This window comes from Metarhizium brunneum, chromosome 4 (genome assembly GCF_013426205.1).
Source record: "Metarhizium brunneum chromosome 4, complete sequence".
Lineage (NCBI taxonomy): Eukaryota > Fungi > Ascomycota > Sordariomycetes > Hypocreales > Clavicipitaceae > Metarhizium > Metarhizium brunneum.
The window spans coordinates 553,237-581,180 of record NC_089425.1 but is presented as its reverse complement, the minus strand read 5'-3'; the positions used below and the strand labels follow the sequence as shown (position 1 = coordinate 581,180).

The following is a 27,944-nucleotide window of genomic DNA, read 5'->3' as shown; positions in this document are numbered from 1 at the left end:
GGGAAGAAATGGGACTTGTTAGGTAAATACAATGAGGGGTTCCCATACCGGACATCGCAGGTAGTCAGCTGTATGAATTTGCAATTGGACAGCCAGATGGCAGCGGTGAATCGTGGTTCCAAGATTACGTATTCTAGCTTTGCAACTTGCGAAGCACGAGTATCCGAGAACATAGATATCAGATAACAGACGCGCAAGCAGATATTTCAGCCAGCGATCCGCCGGCGGAGCCTCGACAGCGGCCAGCAACTCTTCCATCATGTCGGCCTGGATTGACATTGTGCGAGGCGGCAATGACTTCAGGACGCCTGTGCTTCAGGAATTCCATCAGCCCTATCAGAGCTTTGACAATCGGCCCGATGGGCAGGCCAAACTGCTTTTGTTGTTTTGCACGGGGGGATGTAGCGGGGCAGAAGCACCCAGACAAGTTCGCATGTGCCGATTTGCCAAGACGATTCTGCTGGATTGCCACCTTCATCATCAGAAGTCATACCCTGCGATGAAGGCAGGCCCTTGTCCGCCAAATTTGACCAGAAGACAGGTAGAATCGTACGGCTGCCCCGAGGACCTTGCCCACGAGTTTTATGCCAGGGCTCTGTCTCCGCTCTGCGAAGCCGTGGTCTTCATTCAGAACGATTACTGGGATATTCTCACCATTGTGGGAGTCTTGGCTCGTTGGGTGGACCTGTCATTTGCTTCCTCTATTCGCTGCAGACCACAGGTGCTAATTGTTTCGGAAGACGAGCCAAAGATTGCTCTGAGAGACGTTGAACGAGATTTAGCAGCAGAACTTATGTCACACTACAGTCCCCTCGAGGGGCTCTCATTTAGTCAGGCAGAGAAGAGATGGCGTAGTTGCTTTGCAGGAATTCGGCTGATGCGTGGCTGCAGGTCGCGAACGTCGGCTGATCATGTTTTGGAGTGGACACAGGCAACTCGAAACAATGACACAGCCCTAACATTCCGAAATTGCGACGTGAAACACCTCTTGCGCTCGACCTGTTCACAGTTCGCTGAAGACCACCGGAAGACTTTCAGTTTTCAACAAGCATGGCGCACAAACCCCTTGCCAGGTCAACTATCATGGGGTGCAGAGAAACTAGTCCGCCTGACAATGCACGACGCTACTCTCTACGAATCGGCCTGCAGCGCCATAGCCAATTCACTTTTGTTAGAAACGTATCAGCATAGACGGCGAGTTGGTCGTATGTTGAACCCTAAATTAATGGAATTGTCTTCCACCGACTGGTTCGACGAATTTTATTCGCCCATGTTAAGCAGCATAGAACCGGTAACTCTTAAAGCAGATGTCAGAACACTGTTTATACAGTTTATGAAGGCCGAACCCTCGGAAAGACAAACACTTCTAGCAAGCTCGATGCGTACACTTTCATGCAGTAGCAAAATTACGTTGCCCACAGATTTATGTCTCGTGTGTCTCTGTCGCTTTCCAGCGACTACCCTATCATGCGGCCACAGGGTATGCGATAATTGCACGGAGACCAACGGCAAGAAAAGCGAAGAGGGCATCGACATATACCAGATGCACTTCTGCGTTCTATGCGGAGCTGTTAATTCAGTGCAAACGGCTCTGAAGCCGCCTTCGGCCGGTATTCGTGTTCTCAACCTTCATGGAAACGTTGACGATGCACTGCCGATCGCAATGTTCCTGAAGGATCTTCGATCGTCGCTGTCGGGCCGCCTTGAGGATTATTTTGATCTCGTCTTGGGGAGCGGCATAGGCGCTTTTTTCATGGTAATGATCTTTTGCAACCAAGCTACCGTCGAGGACTGCATTTATCACCTACCGAAGCTGAAGTGCGTTAGGATTGATGACAAGAGCCTGTTTTTTGGCAAAGGGTTGAGATTCCCGAGAAGCGACCTTCTTGATGCCAAGATAAAGCTGGTTTTGTACAATACAGACAGCCGTCTAGCAATTTGCCAAAACTACATTACAAAATCATCGAAATGGCTGCAAAAATTCTCAATTCTGTTCCAAGGTGTCGACAACATCGCCGCTCGAGCTTTCATTGAGGCTAATCGCATATGGCCGGATGGCCGTATCGACGTAATTACACAATGTCACAACAGTAATTACCCGGAGACGCTGAGCATGGCAAATGAGCTCATATCGGCTCTGTTTTATGTTCAAAGGGAGGGAATTCCGACTTTCTACGATCTCTTCCCCGCTCGCTTTGTACTTTGGGTCAAGTGTAGACTGCCCGCGGGACGACATTTACTCGACATCGCCATGAGGATGCGAAGGAGGAGGGTTCACATTCAGTTTCACGAGAGCGGTCAAGTTAGATATTTCCTCCTGTGTACTGATCAGATATTAGAGGGGTTGAAGAACGGAAGACCGCTTTTGCGACGCCTGGAAGTCTTGCTACATTCTCCAAGATCTATAATCACTGTGAAGCTTAATGGGACACTTGCTACGGGCACTAGAGAGCTGTGTAGCTGCCCTACAGATCTTCTCCCATGTTTAGACGCGAATGATCACCCAAAATCTTCATTGAAGGAACAGATAGATAATTTACAAGAGACTGTAGCACGGCTGGTCTAGTTTGCTATGTTAAAGAGCGTTGTCGCATGTGACCTTGTTCGACGAGGTGCTCTAGAACCAGTGACTGAACATTCTGAGGAACCTGGCGTGGAAACTGGCGTGGGAATTGACGAGGAAACTGGTGTCTGCGGCGGACCCTGCTCTGATGATGGAAGCGGGGTGGACTGCTGAGCCCGCCTGGAACTCATGTCTTGTGCAAGGGTTATGAAGTCGTTGGGAGTTAGGATTTGCTTTGCCAGGAAGGTAGCTGCTTCCCAGGCAAAGTCTTCATGAGAGCGGTATACGAATAGCTCACCGTCTCGCTCCAGGTAGAGGGCCACTTTGACTCCGAAAGTCCAGTGCATGCCATGTGCCTTCTTCATGATGCCAGATGTCCTCTGCTTCCATTGTTTGTCAACTGGGGTCTTCATTGTGATCCTTCTAGCTGTTTGAGAATCTAGGAAATTGTTTGCTGAATTGAAGAACCGGAACCGCACATAAGGGAGTTTATATAGTAGTACAGGACGCGTCCAAACAGTCGCGCCGAAAGAATTAGCCGCCGGCCCTGAGATCCGGCCCGAAGTTGCTAAAAATATGGTAGCCTGCCGCCATGAGTCCGCGTGTTTCAACCAGTCACTCACTGTCCCCTGGATGCTGCCTGATAATTACGACTTTCATCTTGGTTTTGAGAACCTGGAGGGGAGAATGGTTCATTTTAAGATCTATTTCGTAGAATCTGAAATTTGTTCAAACTAATTTCAAGAACTTGAATCGAAATAGCTATAGCCAATCGGAATGTATCCTTCTTCCACAGACTGACCTTGTACGGAGTCGGCATAGCGCTGAAACTCCTGGACGATTCTTCCTGCAATGTTGGCGATGGTCTCATCGCGACGCCTGATTTCACCCTTCGTCTCCTTCAAATTTTCAGACAAACTCGCCTTAATCTGTATTTCTGCAGCCAATTTGGCTTCCAATGCACGCATCTGCTTAATTAATTCTTGGTTGCGAAGCCGCAGCTGCTCGTTTTCGTCTTCCAGCAATTGGATGTATGTCTCTGGTGAGAACGAGCCAAGTTTCTCAGGGTCCTGCTGGCGAGTAGGTACTGGAGGCAGCGTTTTATGGCGGTCCATGGTGCTCCTTATGGGATTTGCAGCTACGAGCCCTGTCGAAGGGAAATAGTCCTACATATATACTTTACAGGAGTGTCTAGTTTCCTAGGTTTCATTTCTAGATTCCGCACCATCTCATCATTCCGCAGGATAGTTCGCTTCCTTGAGCCTCATGTTCACCTCTACGGAGAAACTCCTCAAGTCATTTGCTAGGCTATTGATGGAATCTCGCAGCTTTCCAATGTCTTTCTCAATCCCCTCAAGTCTGGAGTTATTTGATAGCTCTCTATCGACTGTATCAAACCTCTTCTCCAGACGTGTACTCTGACCAACATCCTTCTCGAGGTGCTCTAGTTTCTGAAGTATACATTGAAGGATACTTGCCCAATCAGGATGCTTCTCGGACCTACTAGGGATGTGGCACTTACTGCTTCTCGGAAGTCAACGGAGCCCCAAGTGAATCGGTCATTGGTGCTTCAGGGGCCATGGATGCTAGGCCGCAGTCTAAAATCTGCTCAAAAGGAAGTGTGAAGTCTGATTCGGAGTACATTTTGAGTGAGTTAAGTTTGTCCATTGTCATCAGGGGCACGCACAGGGTGTCTCTTATAGCCAGAACGAGAGTGAGTTAGAGTGAAAGCCTAGGGAAGAGAGCTGGCATCCTGCATCTAGAAGAACTGTTGCAAAGATCTGAAGTGCCCAATTTTAAGAATCAAAGTCTCAGAACCAGTGGCCGTAAATGACTTATAAATTTCTCCCGAGGCCCTACTGTCTGGCTTGCAAACTACTTCTATTTTGAGCTTCTTCACTCAACACTCCACAATATGCGGTTCTTTACTATCATTGGAGCATGCAATGTTGCCGCTGGCATGGCGACTTTACCAACAATTTGCCAGTCTGATCCGCCGCTGCCCCTGAAGGCTGGTGAATTGGTGTCTGCTTAGTGCGTGCATACTCCCGGTCTTTCTAAATTTGGCCTTCCGTACTGAACTTGGAGCAGCGTCGACAGCGCGTCTAACAGTGTAGGCCCTTGCGAAGCAATCCTGCAATTTGAGAACGACGAATTTCTGCCAATAACTGTTCAGTTTGGGCAAATGGCTTGTTCAGGGCGCCAAATTGCCGAATTCAACCTTCCCTCCGAAGCCCCGGCCGGCGCTGCCTCCATTCATTGGTATTTGTGTCAAACATCCCACCCGTTCGATGCCAGCTAACGGTAAAAGGTTGTGTGTTGGGCAACCATCGCCGATGTGCAACAGCGCTGTGATTGCAAACAGCCGGGGTAGCGGTGACGCAAAAGCCATAAATAGATACCTGGAGGGTCGCTTGGGGTGCGTTGAGCCTGTCGCGGCCGTTGTCACAAATACTTTGACGACGACTAGTGGGACCATAGCCATCACGACTACCATGACAACGGCCGTAGCCAGCCTCACAACAAGGTTCTTTCTTGACCAGACTGCTTCTGACGGATCGTCAAAGGCGCCAACCTGGCCGGGCAGCAATACCGACCATACTAAGCCTGCAACCGCTGTCAACCCCACGGCGCATACGCTAGGTCCACGAACATCAGCGCCAACGCAACCTAATCCAACCACACCTGGAACATGCAATCCTGCAAGTTGTTTGGCCCTGGTTCCCCTGCCAGATCCCACCATGAGTAGTACAGCCACTAGCACGCCTGTTCCCACGACCGCTGCCCCCACTACAACAACTCCATCAGCACAGACAGCCTCTTCCACAGCAGGCAACACCAAATCAGCCCTGGGCCCAACCATTGCCGCTACAACCATCACAGTGATACAAACTATGACGGGGGCGTGCCGTGCAGATAAGTCTCAGGCGTGAGTGTTGGTTGATACTCACAAAATGTCATCACCAACAGGTCTGACATCGTGTTGCGATTGGGTGTCCCGTTCAATGTCTTGTAGTGAGGTGTGTTTCTATAGATAATATACAACTTGTTGCATGTTGCCGAGTGCCGTGTGAAGTAACTGCATTGTGTGATCATGTGCTTTGGGACAATAATTATATATAGCGGTTGACAAACGACCGTGGGTGTTCATGCCTTGCTTCATATCGTACCGAGTCTAGTATCAATATTCAGAAGGCAAGTTGGTAAATTTATTGTCACAATGGGAGAGCGTTGTGATTGTCAGATTGCACATTTAACATTGGTGGAGAATGATGCATCTATGCCTGAAGATTTACAGGACGTTTCTGAGCAGAATCGTGCATCTGCGAGATTCTGGCGCAGGGTAGTTCTAACCCACGTCCTCGAAATTTCGAAGGAAGTGCAAGCATTGAGAAGCAGGCTCGCAGGTATTGAGGCCGCAGTGGCTTCAACAAAAGCCAAGGATCCCTGAGAATAGTTGAAACCATGGGGTCTACAATAACAATTACGGTTACTGTTCACATTTTTGCCTTGGCCACCACCAAGTGGCTACTAACAATCACTTTGATCACCTTCCCCCTTTGTGTCGTCTTCTTTCACCTCTTAGTAGTCGTTATCCTCAGACTCCAGAGCTGGGCAAGAGCTCGCTGGTGGGATGCTAATCCAACTCCATGGAGCCTAAGAAACATTAGTTCATATGGTAGATTGTTGAGGGGATGCTTCATACTAAATGCCGGATCGTCAGATTGAGTCTGCCGTTTTCGGTCATGAGCTGTAGATGGCGAGTTTGTGCGGCACACAACATCCTTTCAAGGTAGGATACCTTTGCACTGAGCTGAGTGACTATGGCCGAGGAAGCATTGTAAGCAGACTCCCAACCTTCACAACAATTGCGATATTGCTCTAGCTCGGCCTTGGTCGCTTCATGCTTCGCTCTCTCTTCTTCGAGAAGAATATAAGCATCTTTGCTTTCGGCCATCCTACTCTACGGTAGTTGCGTTACTACGACTTATGTTTCCATGACGTGGAGGGAAATGAAGCGATATTTATACACGCAGGCTCTTGCCATGTCCTAGCACTTCCGTCAGGTGTCAGGCGGCCCATATTAGAAGGCACAGGTGATACCTAGCGCTGCAGCGGGCACCTATGATTCGTCGGCTCCCCTGTTAGTGACTGGTCCTAATCACATCTACTAGCAATCCTGCAAGCGCCGCTTCAAGAACTTTGCTCCGCTGCAAAAAATAGAAACAAATCACACCATGCATTGTTATCAAAAATCGTCCAAAAATAGACCGTTAAGAGTCACTGACGTGTTCGCAGTGCGTAGTACTGGTACAGTAGGACCTGGGCAAAAAAAGTATAAATACAAGAGATGGTGTCGTTATTTCTGTTGAGCTACTAGGTGTAGCATTCTCTGTGTCGATTTCTCGTAAGCATACCTGAAGCGGGTGACGCAGACGATACTATTGTTGAAACAATGAGGCGGGCAACTGACGGGGCTGCTGTTGGCCACTCGGATATTAAGCGCCACCCTGACGTGCAACAATGCTGTGCTTTGAATTGTGCCGGATTGATTCAAAGGGTGGATGATTTAGAACAGTATGTGAAAGAGCTGGAGATGAAGATCTATGCCTTTCCGCCGGCGAAAGCCAACTGTAGATGTTTGCCGACAAGGCAGCCTCGCCGTAGCCGTTTCATTTTCCGACCAACTACACCGACTCCGATGACATTGAGTGACGCTTGATGCAGAGGATAAAGAAAGCCAGCTTTAATTAGATGAAGAAGCACTTTATTTTGGTTTAAAAAAGTTTCTCGTTTCCAGTTTGGCAGATTTTGGAATCTGTCTGACAGATCTGCTCTCAGATCCACGTCCTTTCCGAGTTAAAGCGGCGCTTCCTCCCGTCTACGCTGGCGGGCCTTGAGGCTCTTGGTATGTGGCAAATACAGCAGAAGAACTAAGTTTTCTATATTTAAGAAAATGAATTTTTACTTAGAGAGCTTGAAGCGTAGCCCAGAAGTAATAGATCTATGGATCTTAGATCTATTTTTCGCTATGGCCTGCATGTCCGACATCTGTCTTCCTGAGCTTTTGCTGTTGCTTGTTGCCCTTCTCGTTTGTCGCCCAAGACATAGTGACCAGCTCGCTGAGACTAATCAGGTTATCGGCCTGGATGTAATTTCTAATGTCTCTTCGAACAGTCGAGTTGAACACTTCGGAACCACAAACTAGACAGTTAGCGAAGGAGCATTTGCATCGTTTCCAGATAGCGATGAACTTACTGACTACTTTCGCTCGCCCTGGTGTTCTCTTTGACTGCGTTTCAATCGCTGAAGACACTTGTCGTAGAAAATCCCCGTCAAATGGAAACCAGTGTTGCCTGCCTTTTGGCCTTGGAAGTCTTGTCTGTCTTGGAAGACCTTCAGGGTAGAATATCCAAGCTTGCACCTTGCTGTCAGCTCCGCAGTCGCTTAGTTCGTCGAAATATGCGCTAACAGAGGAGATGTCATCGTTTTGATCCATTTTCCAATATAAATCGACCTTCCGCGTTTTGTCACTGAATAAGCCATCCAGGTACCACCGATTGCTTTGCACCTTGGCAAATTTGTCTCGCGTTATTCTGGTGGTCAGATAAAGGAGATGCGGTAGAACTCGAGAAAGAGCAGGCCCTTGAGCGACAAACATCACGGCCTCATATTTGCCTAAATGCAGGTCTTCCTGGTAAGGTCCATCCAATCGAATGGGAAAGCGCCCGAGAGAAGGAGCCCGTTTCACCTGGTTGGTCAACACTGCAAAATGCTGTATCGAAGGTGCATTTGGCTGCCACCATAGCATATGGATGGGCTGACTCTGCATCGCAGGCGACAGCTCGGGTGCCCTTATGTAGAAATACCCGGGTCTGGCTTTGATGGGCTTCTTCAGCTGAATATTCAAGACACGACCGTCTTGTCCCTCCATTGTGGCGATTGCACGACCGTGATGAAAGTAGTTATACATCCAAATTAATTCAGATGTGAGCCATAGCAGTCCACCAATCAAACTTACTACCAAAGAAACCCATTGCTCCTCAAGAGAAACCTGGTTCAAATGCCAAACCGTGGCTATGGTAATGAGAGGGGGCAGAGGCCAACAACCCACACTCATTACCTTGCGAATCCAAATTGAGCAAGTCCTTTTACCGCATTTTTCTGCGGTGTGGGATATTGCGTACCTCAGGATCAACCCTAGCACACAGCCTAGTGCTATCACGCCGGTTGTGAACTGTGTCGTTCCTTGGGCGGTGTTGAACGCGTGAATGAGAGCCTGTGCGATACTTAGTGCTGCTACGCAGTAAAAATAAAATTGAAAGGTAGCAGCCGATATTTGAAGAACATCCACGAGTGGGTTAGTCCTGCCGCCGAGGAATAACAGGGTCATGTTCAAAACCGCGAGCTGGCCAGAAGACTGGTGGATTGGGAGGTGGCTGATTTGGCGCAGCATCAAACCAATGTTAACGCCCACAAAGAGCAGCAAGATTACTACATCCTTTGTAGATATCTGCCATCTTCCTGTACAATTGCTGTACTTCAGGGCGATGAGTTGTAAGTGACGTATAATCCACGCATCCCATCGTCGCAACGAGCTGTAAAGAGCGACAAAGACCAGTGCAGAAATTTGAAATGCGTTGATAATGCCAAACATTTTTTTTTTGGGGCGGGATGAATTGTGGAAGGAAAATCTGAACATGCACGACTAAGGGAATACATTTTACACTGCCAGAAAGTGAGGTTGAATGATAAACCGCGAGATTTCGGTTCGTGAAGCTTGGAACTTGGCTCCAAGTATTGAGCGGTAAGGCATTGTTTTCGAACCCCGAGTCTAAGGGCTTGTTTCTCGTCTTCTGAACTTTGAAAGTTAGATAATGGCCGAGATTCAGGTATAAAATCCTCAGCTTGTCCTTTCAGGACGTTATTACTTCTTTCTTTCTCATCTACCTTACCTGCATCTACATTATCATTACAATGAGTAGAGCTGATCAAGACATCGTCAGAGAGGGACAGCAAAGCCCCCGCCTTGCGCGGACCCGGTCCGGGCGGACGCGATCCAATCTAGAGGATGTAGCGGAAGAATTTACCGCTGGCAACGAACCTCCCCCACCACCTCAAACACGAGGTCGGAGGCGGGCCTCTCAAACGCAGGTCCTGCCAAACCAAGATTCCCGGAGAGCCCCCTCAAGACAAGCTTCACAAAGAGAAGCCACTCCAAGGCAAGATCCACAGCGGCAACCCCCGCGAAGGCAAAATACCAATGGAAATAGCGCAGAGTCTGGGGATGCCAACGAGCAGGAGATCCCGATTGGCTTACAGACAAGTGATGTCGATATGGATCGACCAACAACAGAAGCTTCCTCTGATACACAATCAGAACCAAGTCCTCAGCCAGACTCTCGTCCGGGACCATCCGGTTCAGGCGGGCGGCCCGCCCGACCCAGTGAATCGATCCCACGCGATCACCGCCGCCAGCGTGACAGGCAACCCGCCGCGGATGACAACCGAAGTCGTCGCAGGGGAAATGCTGCCAGCGATCCAAACCCACAGGGTCTCCACAGTGGGACAGACACCGAACATTATGATGATGGCGATGGTGTCCCGACATTTGCTTCAGAAGGAGAATTTGAAAGCGACAATGGAGAAAGCGACGATGGCGAGCCGACATACGGGACTCTGGCTTTGGACGGCCAATTGCAGGAACGAAACGGGCGTCAGTACTTTAAAATTATTCATCCAGACACCGGCTACAGGGAAACGGCAAGAATTGAAGGAAAGGCCCCTAGCAAAAATATTGTTATTTTCTCCACTCGCCCCCTAGAAGGTTACGGTTCTCGTCCTGCTTATGCTCGAAGGATGGCGGATGTAGGCCTATCAGGTGTGGCCATTGATGAAATCCAGCCGATGAAAAAGGCTGAGTTTTTCGAATTTCGAAGAGACGGACGTCTTGGCATCCTTCTCGTGGCATCTCTGTTGCCTGTGCCTGAGCCTCTCCAGCAACATCCTATGACGTGGATCAAGCTACAGTCGGGAGACGACACAAAGTGGATAGCAAGAAGCACTTTCGTGGGTGGCTACAAAGAGGGCCAAGCTTTCATTAACAGGCACTACACCGCCACTGGTCAAAATCCTCCGCCTCAGCCACTCCCTGCAGCGGAACGGCGGCTACTGCAGGCAGAGGGTCAGCAACTGCGGCGTAATCCACCGCGTGCGGCACAACCAGAGCGGCCACCATCACCACCAGCCGGCTCATCCAGGCAAAACACACCACCCGTAGTTCGACGCACCCCAAGACGCACAGCACGGGACAGTAGAGCAAGCCAAGAACCCTCCACCAATGCACAGCGAGGCAACGGGTCGAGCCAGCAGCCATCGTCTCCTCGCAGTCCGTCGCCAAACCGCCAACGATCTACCAACCAGGGTCGTGAGGAAGCTCGTCAACAGCCAAACACGCGCCGACGTCCAAGCACTAGCCAACAATCAGGCACATTTCCTGAAGAGGTACGAGTCTGATACTTTCTAGTTGGAGTGTACTAATACGAAGTTTTAGTAGTGGTTGAAAATTTACAACGAAGACCGACGTCTGCCACCGACCTCATGTAGAGTCTGCACAGAGACATCTCAACCTGAAATCAGCCTGCAATGTGGATGTGCATTTCATCGCGGTTGTTTTGATCAGGGCTTATTGCGGGACTTTGGCACAACTGTTCCTTTTTTGACCATGTCCAATTACTGTTGCAGATTTTGCCGTGATTCTGGCAGGAGTAACGATTATTTTGCTCCAATAGTGTATCTGTGGCACAGCGAGTCATATCCGAACGTGAGAGTTGCTAACTCTAATTTCCCAGGCAACCAGTTTCCCTGGGAGGTGTCCACGTGGAACTTCACTAACGACCACTTGTACCCATCTGCACCCACTGAGGATAGAGAGTGCGGCATCTGCCAGGACGTGATAGAGCTTGAAAATATGAATAGCTACGCCGCTGTGATCACCAACTGCAAGCATATGTTCCATACGACTTGCCTTTCTAGATCATTCGTTTTCCAAGAACGTGGCAATTGGGACCAACCAGGTAGGAGGGGAAACTGTCCGATGTGCAGAGGATCGGTAGACACTGTCTATGCAGGCGCTATAAGTTGCAGTTATGATAATTGGAAGAGGATTAGGACGCCGCGCGGTCTACAACGTATCATTTTTAACCCTTTTTCAGAGGTTGGAGGCGAGGAAGAAGAAATCAGTAGTCCTGAACGTTCGCCATATCAGACCAATCCACGTAGAGGTAGATAGCATATTAAAAATTCATTACATGCCTCACTTAAGCATCCCACAAACAGAGTGATTATGAGGTAATTCCCAGTGATTATAAACAAAACAACATTGGGAGATATTAAATTGCGACAATTAACTTTGCCGCTATCAAAACGGCAGGTTTCCTGCTCATCCATCTAGTCTAGGCAGCGCCATGCGCTTCCAACATGCGAGACACTTGCAGAACATTGCGAGATAACGCGAAAAATAAAGGCGGCTTGCCATGTTGCCCTTTAATACGTGGGTTTGCTCCATGGCTCAGTAGAAGCTCCACACATCCCACATTGTTTTTCAGGACGGCCAGATGTAATGCAGTGTTTCCATCTTCATTCACAGCGTCAATTTCTGCGATGAATCGACTACGAACGTGCATTGGCAAGACATGCCTAGATCCGCTATAGAAGAGCTGCATTATCCTATACCCATATTCGTCGCTTTGTTGCAAGGAGTTTGCTACAATATGCAAGGCATTATTACACAGCCGATCGCGCCGCTAAGCGTCGGCGCCTCGAAGCAGTAGCATTGCCACTATATCCGCCTTATCATTTACAAATCGAGACGGTGGCGATCGAAGGACAAAATGCAGAATTGTATCCCCCAATTGGCCTGGAATGGCTGGATTGAGGTCGATTCCAGGGTTAGACGACAATCCTCGAAGCATGTCACACCCCAAAAGGCAGGCTTCATACACCGCCCAAGCATCATAAGGCTGGATCTTTGCGTCGAGGCGAACAAGAAGCCGAACCGCGACCAGCCATAATGACATAGACCAGTGATTGTGGTGTGATAGTGGGATTGGAGTTGGACATACCGTGACACAGCGCCGAGGCAGTTAAAGACGCACTTCAAATGAGGTGAACGTGTTGGAGTAGTGTAACTAAGCTTGGAAAAAGCCACTCCTACCGGCGTCGTTCTATAATCCCTCAACTGGGCTATATTTATATCAGATTTTGGCTTTTTTTAGGTTCATTGGAAAAGGCAACAGGATTCGCGTCTCATATTCGTACAAGGGAATAGGCGCTTGCGTAGTGGTTCCCATCATACCATAAGCTTTGGGTGGGCTGTATGATTGTACAGATGAAACGCGACCACGACTGCACGATGTATGGGGCTGTTGGTTGTGATTTCTCGACCGGAACGGCGCCAGCCAATCGAGGAGTCATTGTTGATGGATCACAATTGCCAGGGCGTTTAAATGTGATTACTGGTTGGTGGGGAGCCGCATGTATGAACACACACATTCATACACACAAAAACAGGTCATCTTAGATCCCGAAAACCGAGACTCCGAGTTTAAGCCTGTAGATGGGGCAGAGTTTGCCAAAGTCTGGAAGGAGGACGCACAAGCCAAAATATTGAAGCTCCTGCATAGCCGATGCTCCTCCAGCGACAGGTATAATTTGACGCTTTGACACTTGGAATGCAATCTCCCACCCCTCTCTTCCGTATCCAGTACGTACATCCACCTGCACACATCTCTCTTCAAGAAATTATTGGCTCAGATGTCCCTTTCTAATAAATGGGGGTTCGGAGCATTTTCGACACGTCTCATAAGCTCCCGTTTGGGGAGTATTGCCTTACAGACCACAGCTTGAAAAAGTTGGTTGGCAGAATCATGAACTAGGGTTACTTTCAATCCAGGCACTGCTGCTAAATACGGACATGAGGGCTGCCGGTACAGGATGAGGTTTAGAGCAGGCTCTCCAGTTCATACCTCCTGAAGAACAGGCGCCAGACCTAGCGGGGACCCGTAGCATACGTAATTTGGTTGTGTCGTGCGCAGACTGACGATGAACGACGGCCAAACAGAAGTTTATTCAATCGCTGGCTTGGGAAAAACGGTAGTTACACGCCTTTTTGTAAGCCTCCAGCACTTTTCTATTTGTCTGTACAAAGCCTACCATCTCTGCAAGAATCTCCTCGTCAAATTCGCCATGGGCATCCCTGTCATACAATACGACCTAGCAGATGCCGTCCAACTGACCATGTTGTGCGACATCCTACAGACTGCATAAAAGCACTTTGCTAGCTCCGACATGATTACAACTACTCATCTACAACCCACGGCAAGACCCTCGTCTCCATGCCTTCATCCCCGCCATCTCTGGTTCACCCACCATATCCAACCACTTCATCCATGCATCTTCCTGGGACACCCCAGACTGCTCAAAGAATCGTGAATCTAGCTCCCGCCAAAAGATGGCGTCAAATGCGAGATTCTTCCGTGCACCATAAATAACCCAAAACCCCCCGTTATCCCAGCTCGTCTTCATTCTGGGGCAAGTCGCTGGCTCTCCACAAGCCGGCCCGACGCGATAAGGCTGTTCTGAAAGTCCGTCATCGCTTTCAAGAAGGCTGCGGAAATACGTGACGATCATGCAGCACGGAAAATGAGGAGTGTAAAACACGTTTGGAGAAGCATAGAGAAAGACATGGCAGAGCAGAAGGAATCATATTCGCTTGATGGATAGGAAGACGTCGAGGACTGTATAGTTGTCAAATAAAATGCAGTTAAGAAGTATGCTCTAATGCAGTGCCAGTAACTCTAGAAATGTCCATGTGACTAGATTGATGACATGATGACCTGCGACCAACTCAGAAATTGACACTGCTGTGAGAGGCTAAATTACTGTGATCGCCAGGGTAAAATTCTACCTGGGCGAAAAGAGGCAAGGCGGTGAAGGTGGTTGGGCGGGACGCAGCGTATTTATCGCCAGTGCTTCCCGTCACCTAAGACTGGATAAGACTGGGAACGGAGTTACTTAAAATGCAGCAACGGTCGACGTGAAATGGCCGAAATCACGCACCTTCGCGTACACTCTCGCTGTGGCGCTTGCGGCTTCTTATTTTGTGCTGGGGACCGATTTTACACATGTATGCGCCGGAGTTCCCGATACCGACAAATGAATTGCTGATGTTTTCGATTTTTAGTTGCCAGCCAAGGTGATGACTGGCAAGTTAGCATCACTATTCATGGGGAGTCTGTCTTTCCGAGATCTCGCTATTGTGCTGACGAGAGGCTATGCCGCATGCCCGATTGTAGTCAGTGCTGTCGGTCTGTTGAGACTTGCACAATACATACGCACTGCATGGAGTTGTTCTTGTGTCGAGTCAGTGTCACCGGGCTTGACGACTGTGACACTGACGCTAACATTAAAACTAAGCACTGCCTACTGTGGGTGGCAGCAACACGAAGGAGTCTTTGGCAAGGTGCGTCGTCTCTGAACGTTCAGCCCTACTTCGACATCCATTACTCTGATGTCCGGTGCATTGTCGGAGAATTGGGTAGTTTCAGCGTCGACTGGCTGCTCGGAGGGCTAACGAGGCTGCCTCCGGAGATCTTGAAGATGATCTGGGACTTTTGCAATGATACTTGGTACTGCAGCGTTTTGGATCTAGCTCGTCATGTGACAGCGATGCAGGAGAACAACCAACTCCAGGACCGAATAATTCCGCTCCTTAACGTCAAGACTTGGGTTCGTGGCAATGCACCGCAACTCGAAGGCAGTGCAAGTGGCTCAATTGTTCGTTTGGCAATTGACTCGCGAGGTCTCCTGTGCATTGAGAGACTAACACAGTTGGATCGAAAGATATCCTCTCGGTCCGACTGCATGGGCTACATTGTTGAAGCGGCTGAACGGTTCAATGGTGTGTCCGTGGACTTCCAAGTAGGTTTGTCTACGCCCAAAGCTCCAGGACACATCACTAACAGCTCTTAGTTTGGTATGGCCAGACTACGGGGAGTGACTAGGCCTTTTCATATTTGGGACACTCCTTTCCCGCCGCCTCTGGGTCGAGGCATTGTTGGACAACCGGACCAAACCAACCGCTCTCTGGCTTGCCATTTGGGCACCGTAGAGTTGTCTCTCTGTACCGGAATTACATTTTTTGTTGCACACGGCTCCACATATGCTGTCCATACTCATACAAAGACCCAGTTATATGCCGACAGGACTTTTAAGAATCTTACGCCTGAAAGGCGGGAGACGGTAACTTGGATTTATATGCCTATCGAAGGACAGATCACAGAAATTAGCTTTAGTGTGCTTCCAAATCGGCTTGGAAGAGTTTCTCAACCACAACATTTATTGGTAAGATAAAAGACACAATTATATGAGTTATTATAATATCTAATAAAATGCAGTTTCGTTTTGAGTCTGTAGGAGACGTTCTCATCGGACCGTATACACTAAAGTCTCGACAGTTTATGTCGCTCAAGTGGCCTCAAACGCTTATATATAGAAAGAAAGATACTCTTCCGATATGCTTCGTCAGCGCCTTTTCCGAAAAATACACAATTTGCGACACTGCAGCCGCCCCGAAGCGTTTTGATCCTAGCCTACCGCCAATAGAGGATCCATACATCTCGTCAGCACCCCTCTCAAATGTCTCTCAAATTCGAGTCTATTGCATTCCTAGGACGAACTTTTGCAGAGGTATTACTATACAGTACAGGGGTGGCGGGAAGCTAGCGCTCGGACAATGTAGACTAGGCGTTGATCCATTCACAGAATACGAATGGCCAGTACGTCTCTGTTTTGCTAACACCATCTTTGACCAAAGTGGCGTCGGGAAGTTAGAAGGCGTCAAAGTAGAATGCCTTAAAGACCACGATCACATTGACGGGCTAGCAGATTGGACGTGTTGTGAGATGACTGGCGTTCTATATTGTTGGTTTAATCAGGATGAAATGAGGATGAGATATACGAAAACAAGCCGCGGCGACGTTCTATAAGAATAAATCTTGTATGGACGATGAAATCACTTCCGAGCCTTATGATGATGCTTCTCCTTGGCCTTCCCTTTCCCCTTCCCCTTGGTCTTGTCTGTACCTATATGCTCTGGGTCCTCATCCTCCAGCTCAGGCTCAAGGGTCCACGTCCAATAACCTAGGTCATCCGCAACAAAACCATCTGCATGAACGTTGTTGTCACACATAACTTTGACACTTCGCCATAACTGTCGCGGAAAATGCTGTTCCCTCTTGTCGGAATGCCTGACTTGCGTACGAAGCCCCTCCGCCGTCTCCGCCGTCTTGATTAGCTTGACGACTACAACGAAGGTATAATACGCGGGATAGATTACGCTAGGCCTGTCATCCGTCGGGGATGGGTCAGGGGCAGCTTCAGCAGAAGGTCCTGCGGGACTGGTTGTAAGCCTCCAAAACTCCTCGAACTCATTAGGCTCTGGTACAAGATTTTCCTTGATGTAGGCCCAGCCGATATTAAAATAATGTTCGTTCTCTTTTATGTCGAGGTAGGAAGACTTTTCACCATTTTCCCCCTCCAAGGGAAGGAAAGCTTCGAGTGCGCCAGAACCCTTATACTGACATGCCCACAAGCGTGCTTGAGTGCCAAAGTAGGTCATCACCCAGCAGGATCGTACAGCATCCTTGTTTTCATGCAAGTAGTTCCAAGTCTTAGTATATGCCTGTTCTTCGGCGTACCGCAGATCCTCACGTCCGGATTTTTGTTTTTTCCCCTCTGCTGTGAGCCAGAATATCCAGGTATTACGAAGAAACTTGGATTTGATCGTCGCATATGTTGGATCAAGAAGCAAGGTTTGCACGACGATATCCAGACGCGTACGATCATGATGCTCCCTTGTAGGCCTTTCAGTGGAAATGACCCAATCTTTCTCTGTGAAAATATATACTCGAAGCCAATGTCCAAACAATGTTGTCGATGCATATTCAGGAAGCCTTTTTGCATCGTGATAGAGTTGGGAAAGGGTACGATCCGAATCAAAAGTACTAATAAAGCTCATCGTGGAATAGAGAGTTTGTTGAGAAATTGGTATTTGCTTTGGAGGCATAAAAGCGCTGCGTTTCCAAAGGTTATGGAAATTGTCCAGCTTTATATAGACGTCAGGCAAGCAACTCCTGAAAAATGAGTTGTTAATCTACATGCAGAATTTTGTTCTGTGAAATTCACGGCTCATGTAGGCATGCTTTCTGTCCATGCAAGCATTTTTGACCGGGTTCTATTTGAGAAGCTGCGTTTCGGTTTTTAAGTCGCAATTTCACCATTTGATGCCTTGTTCTCTGAACTGATATCAAATGCACGTCAATAATTGGATTGCGCTGTTCCAGAATGAACTATATGGGAAAAGGGCCGGACCCATCTCGAACTATTGAATTTTGACTAAACTACTCTAGAATTGCACCGTACCAACAATGTAAGCCCCAGATCCTAGGCATGGTATGCATGTGTCGAATTGAGATGCATATTTTTCAGCCAGCAGCCGAAGGATCTTCAGTTAACAAAGGAAATAGTCTGCCGGGGCTAGATGCATCAACGTTCACTGCCTGACACTGGGCGCGTAGAAAATTAATGTCCTTTGCGGAAGAAAAGGGCGATACGAGAGTGCAGTACTTCTGGGTGTAACGGTCCAAGCTGAGTATATCACGTTATGAGACTCATTGTTAATTAAGCTTATTTTATTGAATATAAAAATTGTTGTTGTTGTGTCTATCCTTCAGAAGGCTTCATGTCTTTTATCTTTAGTTTAGAAGACTTTCCAGCCACTCAAACTACTGATATCAATGATTTTATGACATCCAGCAATTACGTCAAGTCTGCATGTTCAACTAACAGAGGCAGCCTTATCCGACAGAGTATAGTGACAACTAGCTAGGCAACTACTACGAGTATCTAAACGTTAAAGAGAAAGAGAAAACAGGACAAGAAAAGGAGAGCTCGAGGAGCTCTTGAGCTTCTGAGATCGACACGTGGTTAATCTCGCTTACGGATGGGTCCCGGCGAGAGTGCAAGCCGAGCCACATCAGGCTCAGCCTGTTACACTGGGCTCTCAAATTACCTACCAATGACGTCACACTAAACAGACAGACCGTAGACTAAACTATGCAAGTCTCTGTATTTAGAAGTGAGCTAGCACGGACTAAGACGAAACAGCCTTGTTCAAATCTTCATGTTCTGGGATAAGCTGGGATATGAAGGGTACGATCCCTGCACCAATCGCTCCTAATGCCAAACGGAAGGGATATTACCAGTGACTGTGGGGGACCATACCTTCTAGATACCCTTGCCCGATCTCGCAAAGTCCTTGGTAGTTAGTTCCAGAAAGAGGACCTTAATCACAGGTAACTGGCCGTGGGAATTCGTATCTTGAAAACGAAACTTGGGCTTTGTCCTGAACACACATCACCTGTAAGTGCTAGCTGGGAAGTGCATGACTTTCTTAGCAGGAACCGGCACTCTGGTGGCCGGACTGACAGGTAACGCATAAGGTTATTACTGACAATCGCAGTCCCGCCAGTAAGGGATTGAAGATGTAGTGTTTGAAGATGTGAGACCATCAGATAGCATCATAATTCAACTCCCACAAGATCATGTGTTACATTCGAGGTTGCCAAAGATTTCGAAGCGATTGAATGCATCTATCTCTTCGATTGGGCCACCTAGTCTCAAATCAAAATGGGTCCCTTTATCATAGCATCTAAAACTTGGTCCGACTCTGAATATTAATCCACCGACTGCATCTCAAAATGTTCATGTTGAAGCAAACGAAAGCAGTTGCAACGCCTGCGGGTGATGAATTGCTCAGTCTCACAAGATCTGAGTCCATCTTTCCCACCATTATGTTGTAGCATGGATTATTCTGGGTGGGAAAAATCAGTGATAGAATCATCGTCGGCATGTTGTCTAGACAGGTATTTGGGCTCGACGCTGCCTTCACCACAGGCAAGCTCTTGCCCAAGCGCGCCTCCGTTGCCGGCCTCACTTGGCATTATATGGCCACCGGAAGTTCTGTTTAGGTACCCAGAATGATAGATTTCTAAAGTCTCCGCGTAATGATCGAAACTGAGTGACTTCATTGCAGACAGAATATCTTCTCCTTTCACAGTATTTCGTTTCTGGGCCGAGGCCTTTTCGCAAGCTGGTCGCCAAGAGTCGTTTAGTAAGCTTGCCATCAAGAATAAATGGTATCATTTAGCTGGTATGGTAATCACTACCAGCTCGCGAGCAGGTTCCCAATCGACTCACCCTCAGAAGTAATGAATGAAATGAATTCGCTAGTGCATCTCTGGACACACACCTTGGCCTCGTTGGAAAGTTTCGCATTGTCCGGTAGGGCCTTCTTCATAATTCTACCGACTAAAGCAAAAGCACAAATATTAGCACCGACTGAAGCTTTCTGTTTGTCTGTTTTAACACAATAGCTTTGCTCTATTTGTAGCAAGTGTGTGTTCATGAGACATGAGAGACTATGATTGCGCCTGTTAAGGACGACCAATACTCACTATTTTCTAAAGGCAAATATAAATCCTGCTCTTGTAGTTCTTTATCGTTGCTAGCTGCGCGGCTGTCCGTTTGTAACTGTGGATTATTCTTCATCCTCTCTGTCTCTGGTGACTATATTCGTTGCTTGACATTAAGATATGTAAGTTGCAGGTGCAGTCTATTTATCTTAATCGACGCCTGCCAGAATATAAGAGGCAGGGAAACGGCTTTCGTCTCTTTTATCCCTAATAGCCGGACGGAACTAGTCGAGGAGTGTGTGGCGTAAGGCAAGGTTCAGTATAAGACCTTGGGCTTGTCAGGTATGGAGCAGGCTAGCAACCTGTGATGCATTTATGTCAAGCAGTGTGACCAACAGAAGGCACCTTCGCATCTTCCCTAGCTACAGGTTCAACCCATGGGACCGGAACACACCTCGCGTGTTAGTTCTTCCCCATGCAGTTACATGATGCCCGGGGATATAGTTGTTATATACACCGCCATGTCGTTATAAGACAGTGCTTAATCAAAAAGCCGGTCTGTCGATCCTCCAGCTGTCAGCTCGGTGACTTCCATTTTCCAAGTTCGGGACTAATCATTGTATATGGTGGATAGCTTGCTCTTCATCCCGCCCTCCAGCCCACAGCTTGTATTAACATCATATTCCGGCATCCCCCTTCCTGTTGAAGGATTTTAAGATAGCGAACCTAAGTCACATCGTACTACTTCCACTAGCTTCGAAATTGTATTTCTTGCGGCATGTTGCCTTCCGTCAAGTCGTTCAGAACCGGCTGGTGTCAGTTATCAATGGCCGGTGTGCCTCAACCTGGAACCGCAATCATCCGATCGAGTCCTCAACATCCTTCGAGACTTCCCGAAGCGCCCCAGTCACCTCCCCCGAGAAAATGGCTAAATCCTGGGATGAACATAAAGACATCATATTGGAGTATTACGCTCGTCATAATCTTTTAGACACTGTCAGATACATGAAAGAGAGATACAACTTCCATGCTGTGTAAGAAACAACCCATTTTATTCAACGGCAACTCAGCGCTATCACATTCTGATACAATATGATAGACCACGATCTTACCACAAGAAATTCGTCGAGTGGAAAATTTGCAAGCACGAGAACAGAACAAAACAAGGCTATCGAGATATTACAGCATATTCGCGACTGTCCACGGAGCTCACTCAGGGTAGACCAAGCGAGGCCTTGTCAAACCTTACATCCGACGAATGCTCAACGAGCCATACGACGTCAAGATGCTCATCGCCACCCACGAAGTCAGAGGCGCCGCAAATGGAAGGGACGGGACGACACAGTCTGACGTGCCCCGATATCGAGTGGAGTGCAGAAGAAATCATTAGGCAGCTGAATAACTCTCAGAAACTCCTAGAAGAATGCCTCGCAAAGATGGCTGCCTACATCGCAGAACGCAGAGCTTTTGCAAGTACCAGCACCCCTTTTTGACAAAGTAGAGGAATACCACGACGTGAATGATGCTCGAGGTAACATACTTTGATTTATTTTGTCTGCTATAGGAATATCCTGTCAACCAATTATTGCAACATACAGGAACCAAATGTGTGCCTTCTTCTCGGTGAAGTCACACCCGAGCTGGCCATGGCGGAAATCTAGTCTCATAGAACCATTTGTTGGCCGTCCTCGCGCTTGTGGCAAATAGATTTTGCATCTGGTTTCGACAGGACCTTATCTTTCTTGTCTAATAAGTAGCGGTGACGTTTTGATAATATAGTCCTGTTCATTTTCATCTTTGCAGCAATCTTGTCCCCGGACATCCCTTGGACTCTTAGTTGAATGAGCATGCTATCCTTGTCGGAGTTGAAGGAAGATCTAGACGACCTTGCTTTCGAACAATTGGATCTCAATGTCTTCAATTTGCAACTAGGGAAGTAACTGTGGATAGTTGTCCACGATTGGAATTCCTCACGAAGCCGCAGAAAGAGGTCATCGGACTTTGTTGTGTGGAAGACTGGCCTTGGGGCTTTCCTCTATGACTGAGAAGGATCCGCTATCGCTTCGTAGGCGTTAGACTCAGTCAAGACACTCTCTACAGTGTCACGGTGTTTGAGGGTGGATTCGGTATAGTCGGCATAATTCTCATTCTGTCCCCAAGCTTCTGACCCAAAGGAGGCATACTGTGTACACTCCCATATTTTGTTCTCACATTCACTGCAGATATGAGCAACAAAGAATTCATCCTGGTGACAGACTATTAAGTGACTCTATCATGAAGTGAGAAAGCAGGTTTCCAAGATTCAGGTGTAGGTCAGCCTCCCACCTTGTAAAACGCCAAAGTCAAGCACTCGCCGCATTGAGGACAAGGGATTCCAAATACTTCGGAATAAAAGTTGTATTCAGCAACGGCGCAGACAGAGCAATCTGTATTCTGTTAGTCAATAGCTGGCTTTGGGACGAAATACTTACTAGGCCGTTCTGTTTCAACTTTGCGATCTGCTTCCATGGTGTTCGTGAGGAAGCCTTCCCGTAAAGAAATCTTGGTGTGAAGAAGTCGTGTAAAGAAGGCCTAGACAAATAACGACATGGTCGCAAAGGGTGGGCTTCTATGAAGTGATTATTATTGAATGCTGAGTGCATGTACCGTTTCCGTGACGTTCAAGTTGATGACAATTAGCGTTCGGTTACAGTGTCCTTGGTGCAAAGTTCGGGGTGAACATATGGGAGTGCAAAGGATAACAACCTAAGCTTTGGGAGACGAGGACCGAACGAGAGGTGAAGAGAGCCCGCGTCATGTTAACAAAGACTGGGCAGGAATATCCTAAGAACAATTACACGAGCAAATAGCAACTTTATAATAAATTGGACGAGTCTCGACAGATTACAAGGGATCAAGCACCGTGACTACATAGCAGTTACCTATTCTAACTAGCTGTCTGTGTCGACGCCGCTAATCTACACCTCCCTCCATTCCCATACAGCTTGACCAAATTAGTGATGCACAAAAACGGGTTCTGCGACTCCTCGGGTGTTCGAAGGCTCGTTTCTCAAGTGTTTCTTTTGCGGACCGCGATCGGCTCGTCGTTCCCTTTTATTTCCCTCGTGAAGAGTCCCCAGCACGACTGCCTAATCAAGCCGGTTTCGAGGTCTCGGAAATGTCACGATATGTCGATTAGTTGTCGTCATTACTCTCATTACTCTTAGCCGAAAACTGCTTAGTGTTTTTGTCCCAGTGTAGTCTTCTTTTCCTCATTGCCATGCTATAACCCAGCCATAAGATTCTTTCGCAACGTTTACTAACCGTTGACGCAGGCTCAAAGTACTTTTCTTCATCATCAATCGCCGTATTATCAAACCAGTTCTTCGGGAAATATTTTCCGGTATAGATTAAACCACGCATAGCATAGTCTTCGGGAAGAGGATGCGCCTTACCAACTTCGGGCCACGGAATTTCCGGAGTATCTAACCGTGGCGTATACTCGCTGGTCCGTAACAGATAGTTAAGTAGTAAAGCAGTCTGTTCCCATGGGAGGGAGCCCTCCAAGTACTGTCTCCCTACGTCAAAATCCATCATAAACCAGTAGAATACTAGGAGGGTATGAAGGCAGGGAAACGTGTTCTTGTCACCCCACCGAGCAATAACAATCTCATACGTGCGAGCTGTAAATCTCACCGCCGTTTTGAATGCGTCAGTCAGCACCGGATCCGGAAGCATTATAGTGTCGTCTGTTTGTTGACTCTTCAAAACGGCATTCATAAGGACATTTGACGCGTCTCCAAAACTTAGGAGCAGACAGCTTAATGAGATGCCAATGAAATACCTAGCCTAGTTAGCTTGCAGATCTCATGTTATATAATGACGTCTCCTACCCAGATTCAAGCCAATTTCCATGTTCTCTTCCAATGCGATTATCCAGAAGTTCCAGAAATTGCTTCACCGCTGGCTCGAGCTGATCCTCATGCGTGCCAGAGAAGAGTATGCCATGAACTCGCACAAAAGCTACATCAACTGGCTCCAGACGTTGAGAAGCGCCTGGATTTGCATTCAAGAGGGGATCAAATAGCGTCATGACGCTATCCCTAGCGCTGGGGAATGGCACTGGAACGCAGAGAGATTTAGCATAATAGTATAACTGTTGCAGGGCATGTTGTCGTGCCAAAATCGCTAGGTGGTGATAAAGTCGTCCAGTCATTGGTATCTTATCCGAAGCCTTGGTATACCAGAATCTTGATACACCAGTCCAAATTTCTCGATCTCGGATATCATCATCTTCAACTGCCATCCTGTAACGCGCCAAGTCACCAAGACACTCTATCCACGTGTCCTCAAACGACGGAATTGCCTCATATAGCTGTGCCATTATGGTATACGCGATATAAATGAATGTAAGCATATGCTCGAGCGAACCAGGCAGTTTCCGCCTTAGAAGCTCTAGAAACGAGTGTATACCATGACGCCACATTCGTGCAGGTATAAAATACTTAGATGCAAGTCTTCGGAGCGTGGCGCTCGCCGATGGGTGCTGGGATGCCAATAGAAAGTCATGATGCTCATGGAGAAGTGACCGGTGAAGGGAAATTAATGCGTGATATTGCTCTTGACTTAGGTCAGTCTCCTTTTGTGTGCTATCATATTCAATGGATTTGCTCTCGAGTAGAACCAGTCCGGCATAGATGCCGTTGACTTCGGCGGCAAGCTGGTCTGAAGATATGGACCGAGTATCTGGTTGCAGAAGCATTCTTGACCCCGACGCCGCATCAAAATACTGGCCTCTGTGCTTACGAGATCCCCCAGGTCTCGCCGGATTTTCACTGCAGACGAAGTCCTCATCTCTGTCAACTGGTCTAACGCGACTCCTGAGCGGAATCGGTGATAAGTTGCGTTGCTGAGCAGTTGACGCGACGGATGAATACGTCCTACTAGTTAATGCTGTTAACACCACAATTCAACATCCTTTTAAGATCTCGGATTACCATTTCCAAGTAATGGGCCAACTCACTGTGACTCGGTGCTAGCGCCGCAACGGCGCGGGAAGCACTCAAAGCCGCCTTCATCGCAGCTAGAGGTGGGTTCCAAGAGACGAGTACCTTCTCCGAGTTGCTCATTGGTCACCAATGACTGTGACAGTGGTTTTGTATCCCATGGAGCCGAGTCCATAGTCTAAGGGGTATACGTGTGGCGGTTAAGGGTGGGTATGATTCCGAGATACTCTCGTGTGACGCTTGCGAATTTCGGGTTTATCGCACAACAGGACTACACCTGATACGCTCTCCAGGGTGAGTTGTTGTGTTAAGGATGTCTTCAAGAGTAAGAATGGGACGAGACATTGAGAGGGCTCCAGGTTCGAACAAATGTGGCTCCTAAGGGCAGTTCTTATGCCGCGCAATCGAGCCTCTGATGAAAGTGGTTCGCACCGAGCAATGGCAGCCTTTTGGTCGCCTTGCAGATATCTTAGCCAGTAGAAGAAGTGATTTGAGAGACGTATCGTGGGATTGCATGGGTTGGGTTGTCTCGCAGTGACAGGGAGAGCAGATGTTGCTGTGATAACGCACCCCAGGACGACGCAACGAATAACAGGGCAAAGCCCTCCGGTGGGAATACGAGCTGCCTGACTCCCTGGGACTGTTTGCTGACCTCGGGAGCATGGTAATTGTGACTTGTCCTTTGCATGGTTGTGCTCTTCGGTGTGGTTAGTTCAACCGAAGGCTGGCAAGCATCACTCATACATGCAACCTAACCTGGTCCCGGCCAGTGAAGTGCAATTCAACAGTCTCAGCCTTCTACACCGCGGATGTTGTGCCGTCCATCCGTCTTTATTCCCAACTGCAGTTGATGTCCCGTGCTTTTGCAGCTGGGTCCAGACCACTCCCTCAACGCAATGGCGGTTAATCTCTTGCAGCGTCGATCCTTCCGAACGGCAACTTTGCTCTTGGTTTCGGTAAGCATGCTACATCATGGGAGCTCATACTACCTGCCCTGGTATTGCTTCTTCGTATGCAGGGCGAAGCATGAGTGCGTGAAAGGATGGTGGTTTTAACACGAAAGCTATTCTCGTCCGCCACTGGTTAAATGTACTAGAGGACGGCCAAACACAAGGCCTACCGAGCCCTCTTATAGCGAAATCGCTTCAGCAGCAATAGAGGTTCAAGATCCATTGGAAATTTCTGGGATGATATTTTCCTCGTTGGCAGCCCCCAGGGGTAACGTTATGTTTGAGATACCTTCTGTTACCTCAACCTCCCCAATACGGGAGGGTGATTGATCTCCCCTTAAGACGAGAAAACTATGTGGGAAACCCTCTGCAGATTATCTGAATAGTAGGCAAGGTTCGGGTTCATGAGCAATATTCTAGTTGAACCTGCGTTTTATACTATGGCCGTATCATGATTCGAGATACATGCCTCTTCGACCATGAGCCCCTGAAATGGTGCCCTTTTCTTCAGCCACCAATATTTTGGAAGCTTCTGACACAATTGCCGTATCAGTTTCCACTGAATATCGGTCGAGCATTTGATCATAGACAAACTTCCATAGAATTTGGCCTGACCTTTAAGCGACCAATCCGAGTCACTAGACCGCTCTGCAATGACTAATAGCTTGATATCTGTCAGCGACACACCAAGTTTTCCTATACCCCCTCCTTTTTTCGGCCTCCAGACTAAGTGTAACTTAATATTACATAGCATTGGTATTGCGAGTTTGACACGCTGCTTTTGCCGTTCCGATTGTGTGGTCGGTTGAGGCAGCTGACATTGCCTTGATTGTTGTAATGTTCGCCATATTTGACTCAATAGTGTAATAATTGTCCACAAGAATACTAAAGTATGAAGATGTCGACAAGTAAGGCCGAAGACTTCGTGGAATGGTTCGTATATGCTAGCGGCAACATTGAATGCGTATTGACTTTGTAGGGGCTCATTTCGGATGACCATTACTGCCCCCTGTTCTTGACTCGAGTGTTGCTTTATTGTTTCTGTATATATTAACATGAAAAGTTCTGCAAAATCTTCAGCTTGTCGTTTTCTATGCTCTGGGGGAACCATACTGACAGCGTCTTGCAGGCAAGGATGGGAGTTGATAGGCATTGTATACAGTATGCAGTTTCAATTTTATGGCTTTAGTGTAGCGACAAAAGTTAATCACTCATTAACTTTCCTCAAAAGATAGTAGCCACACATGTAGTCATAAAGCTCAAACGTGGGTGCAGTTTGCCCCTGCACATTACCTTCCGCGAATGTTGGTTCGTTGCTTTAGGTCAGATGGATGATAATGCTAAGAGGTCAAGTTATGGGGAGAGACTGCGACGACAAACGAGTCTTTTTATATCGTCGCTTAGTTAATTTCTTCCCCTCATCATCATACGTGTATCCCGTCGATCTGTGTCTTATTTACTGTCGAAACTTTGCATGTTCTTAGAGTCATAAGGGTTGCAGTTTGGTTTTGCTGATTCTTGACAATCCAATGTACTTGATTAGAAGAGGTATGAGAGCCATATCATGCTGTTTAATTGTCCCCAAGATATTCTAGAATCGTATTACAGGACCAAATATGGTACAAACCGGACCTGTCCCCTGGCTGTTCTTTCTGTAGCGCTTTTGTAATTGTATCTGCGGCGAGCTCTAAAAGTTTTGTTATCAACTTGAATCGTCATCAATTCGCTTGTGCCATGCTCGATGATGTGCCTGAACAGTCTTGTGAATCACCTTTGTGGTTATACACGTCTTGACGAAGAAAGCTCTCGATAACTGCAATTGTTTCATTGGAATTTTCTTCCCAATCATTCCGATTATCATCATATACTACTCTGAGGATGAACCTTGACCTCCTTAATACTATTATCCAAG

General features: G+C 47.7%; 9 protein-coding genes across 9 annotated transcripts; 3 read left to right on the top strand and 6 right to left on the bottom strand.

Moving 5' to 3' along the window:
- Positions 1 to 259: 259 nt before the first annotated feature.
- G6M90_00g068490 (uncharacterized protein) lies at positions 260 to 2,424 on the top strand (the record flags this gene model as incomplete). Its single annotated transcript, XM_066130876.1, has 2 exons — positions 260 to 2,283; positions 2,340 to 2,424. 2 exons carry the CDS (start codon positions 260 to 262, stop codon positions 2,422 to 2,424), a joined length of 2,109 nt encoding a protein of 702 aa, XP_065987199.1.
- A 138-nt stretch (positions 2,425 to 2,562) lies between these two features.
- G6M90_00g068480 (uncharacterized protein) lies at positions 2,563 to 2,976 on the bottom strand (the record flags this gene model as incomplete). Its single annotated transcript, XM_066130875.1, has 1 exon — positions 2,563 to 2,976. The coding sequence occupies one exon, from the start codon at positions 2,974 to 2,976 to the stop codon at positions 2,563 to 2,565; it is 414 nt and encodes a 137-aa protein (XP_065986953.1).
- Positions 2,977 to 3,303: 327 nt separating this feature from the next.
- Positions 3,304 to 3,678, bottom strand: G6M90_00g068470 (uncharacterized protein; the record flags this gene model as incomplete). The annotated part of the gene is made up of 1 exon (XM_014685114.2): positions 3,304 to 3,678. One exon carries the CDS (start codon positions 3,676 to 3,678, stop codon positions 3,304 to 3,306), a length of 375 nt encoding a protein of 124 aa, XP_014540600.2.
- A 3,905-nt stretch (positions 3,679 to 7,583) lies between these two features.
- On the bottom strand, positions 7,584 to 8,498 carry G6M90_00g068460 (uncharacterized protein; the record flags this gene model as incomplete). Its single annotated transcript, XM_014685113.1, has 2 exons — positions 7,584 to 7,768; positions 7,823 to 8,498. The coding sequence occupies 2 exons, from the start codon at positions 8,496 to 8,498 to the stop codon at positions 7,584 to 7,586; spliced, it is 861 nt and encodes a 286-aa protein (XP_014540599.1).
- A 1,043-nt stretch (positions 8,499 to 9,541) lies between these two features.
- On the top strand, positions 9,542 to 11,080 carry G6M90_00g068450 (uncharacterized protein; the record flags this gene model as incomplete). Its single annotated transcript, XM_014685112.2, has 1 exon — positions 9,542 to 11,080. The coding sequence occupies one exon, from the start codon at positions 9,542 to 9,544 to the stop codon at positions 11,078 to 11,080; it is 1,539 nt and encodes a 512-aa protein (XP_014540598.1).
- Positions 11,081 to 16,637: 5,557 nt separating this feature from the next.
- G6M90_00g068440 (uncharacterized protein) lies at positions 16,638 to 17,642 on the bottom strand (the record flags this gene model as incomplete). Its single annotated transcript, XM_014685110.1, has 1 exon — positions 16,638 to 17,642. One exon carries the CDS (start codon positions 17,640 to 17,642, stop codon positions 16,638 to 16,640), a length of 1,005 nt encoding a protein of 334 aa, XP_014540596.1.
- Positions 17,643 to 21,021: 3,379 nt separating this feature from the next.
- Positions 21,022 to 21,590, top strand: G6M90_00g068430 (uncharacterized protein; the record flags this gene model as incomplete). Its single annotated transcript, XM_066130874.1, has 2 exons — positions 21,022 to 21,131; positions 21,197 to 21,590. The coding sequence occupies 2 exons, from the start codon at positions 21,022 to 21,024 to the stop codon at positions 21,588 to 21,590; spliced, it is 504 nt and encodes a 167-aa protein (XP_065987083.1).
- A 542-nt stretch (positions 21,591 to 22,132) lies between these two features.
- G6M90_00g068420 (uncharacterized protein) lies at positions 22,133 to 22,605 on the bottom strand (the record flags this gene model as incomplete). The annotated part of the gene is made up of 3 exons (XM_066130873.1): positions 22,133 to 22,366; positions 22,423 to 22,523; positions 22,569 to 22,605. The coding sequence occupies 3 exons, from the start codon at positions 22,603 to 22,605 to the stop codon at positions 22,133 to 22,135; spliced, it is 372 nt and encodes a 123-aa protein (XP_065987240.1).
- A 666-nt stretch (positions 22,606 to 23,271) lies between these two features.
- ESL1_1 (EST/SMG-like protein 1) lies at positions 23,272 to 25,257 on the bottom strand (the record flags this gene model as incomplete). Its single annotated transcript, XM_066130872.1, has 3 exons — positions 23,272 to 23,920; positions 23,970 to 25,016; positions 25,100 to 25,257. 3 exons carry the CDS (start codon positions 25,255 to 25,257, stop codon positions 23,272 to 23,274), a joined length of 1,854 nt encoding a protein of 617 aa, XP_065987069.1.
- Positions 25,258 to 27,944: the final 2,687 nt, after the last annotated feature.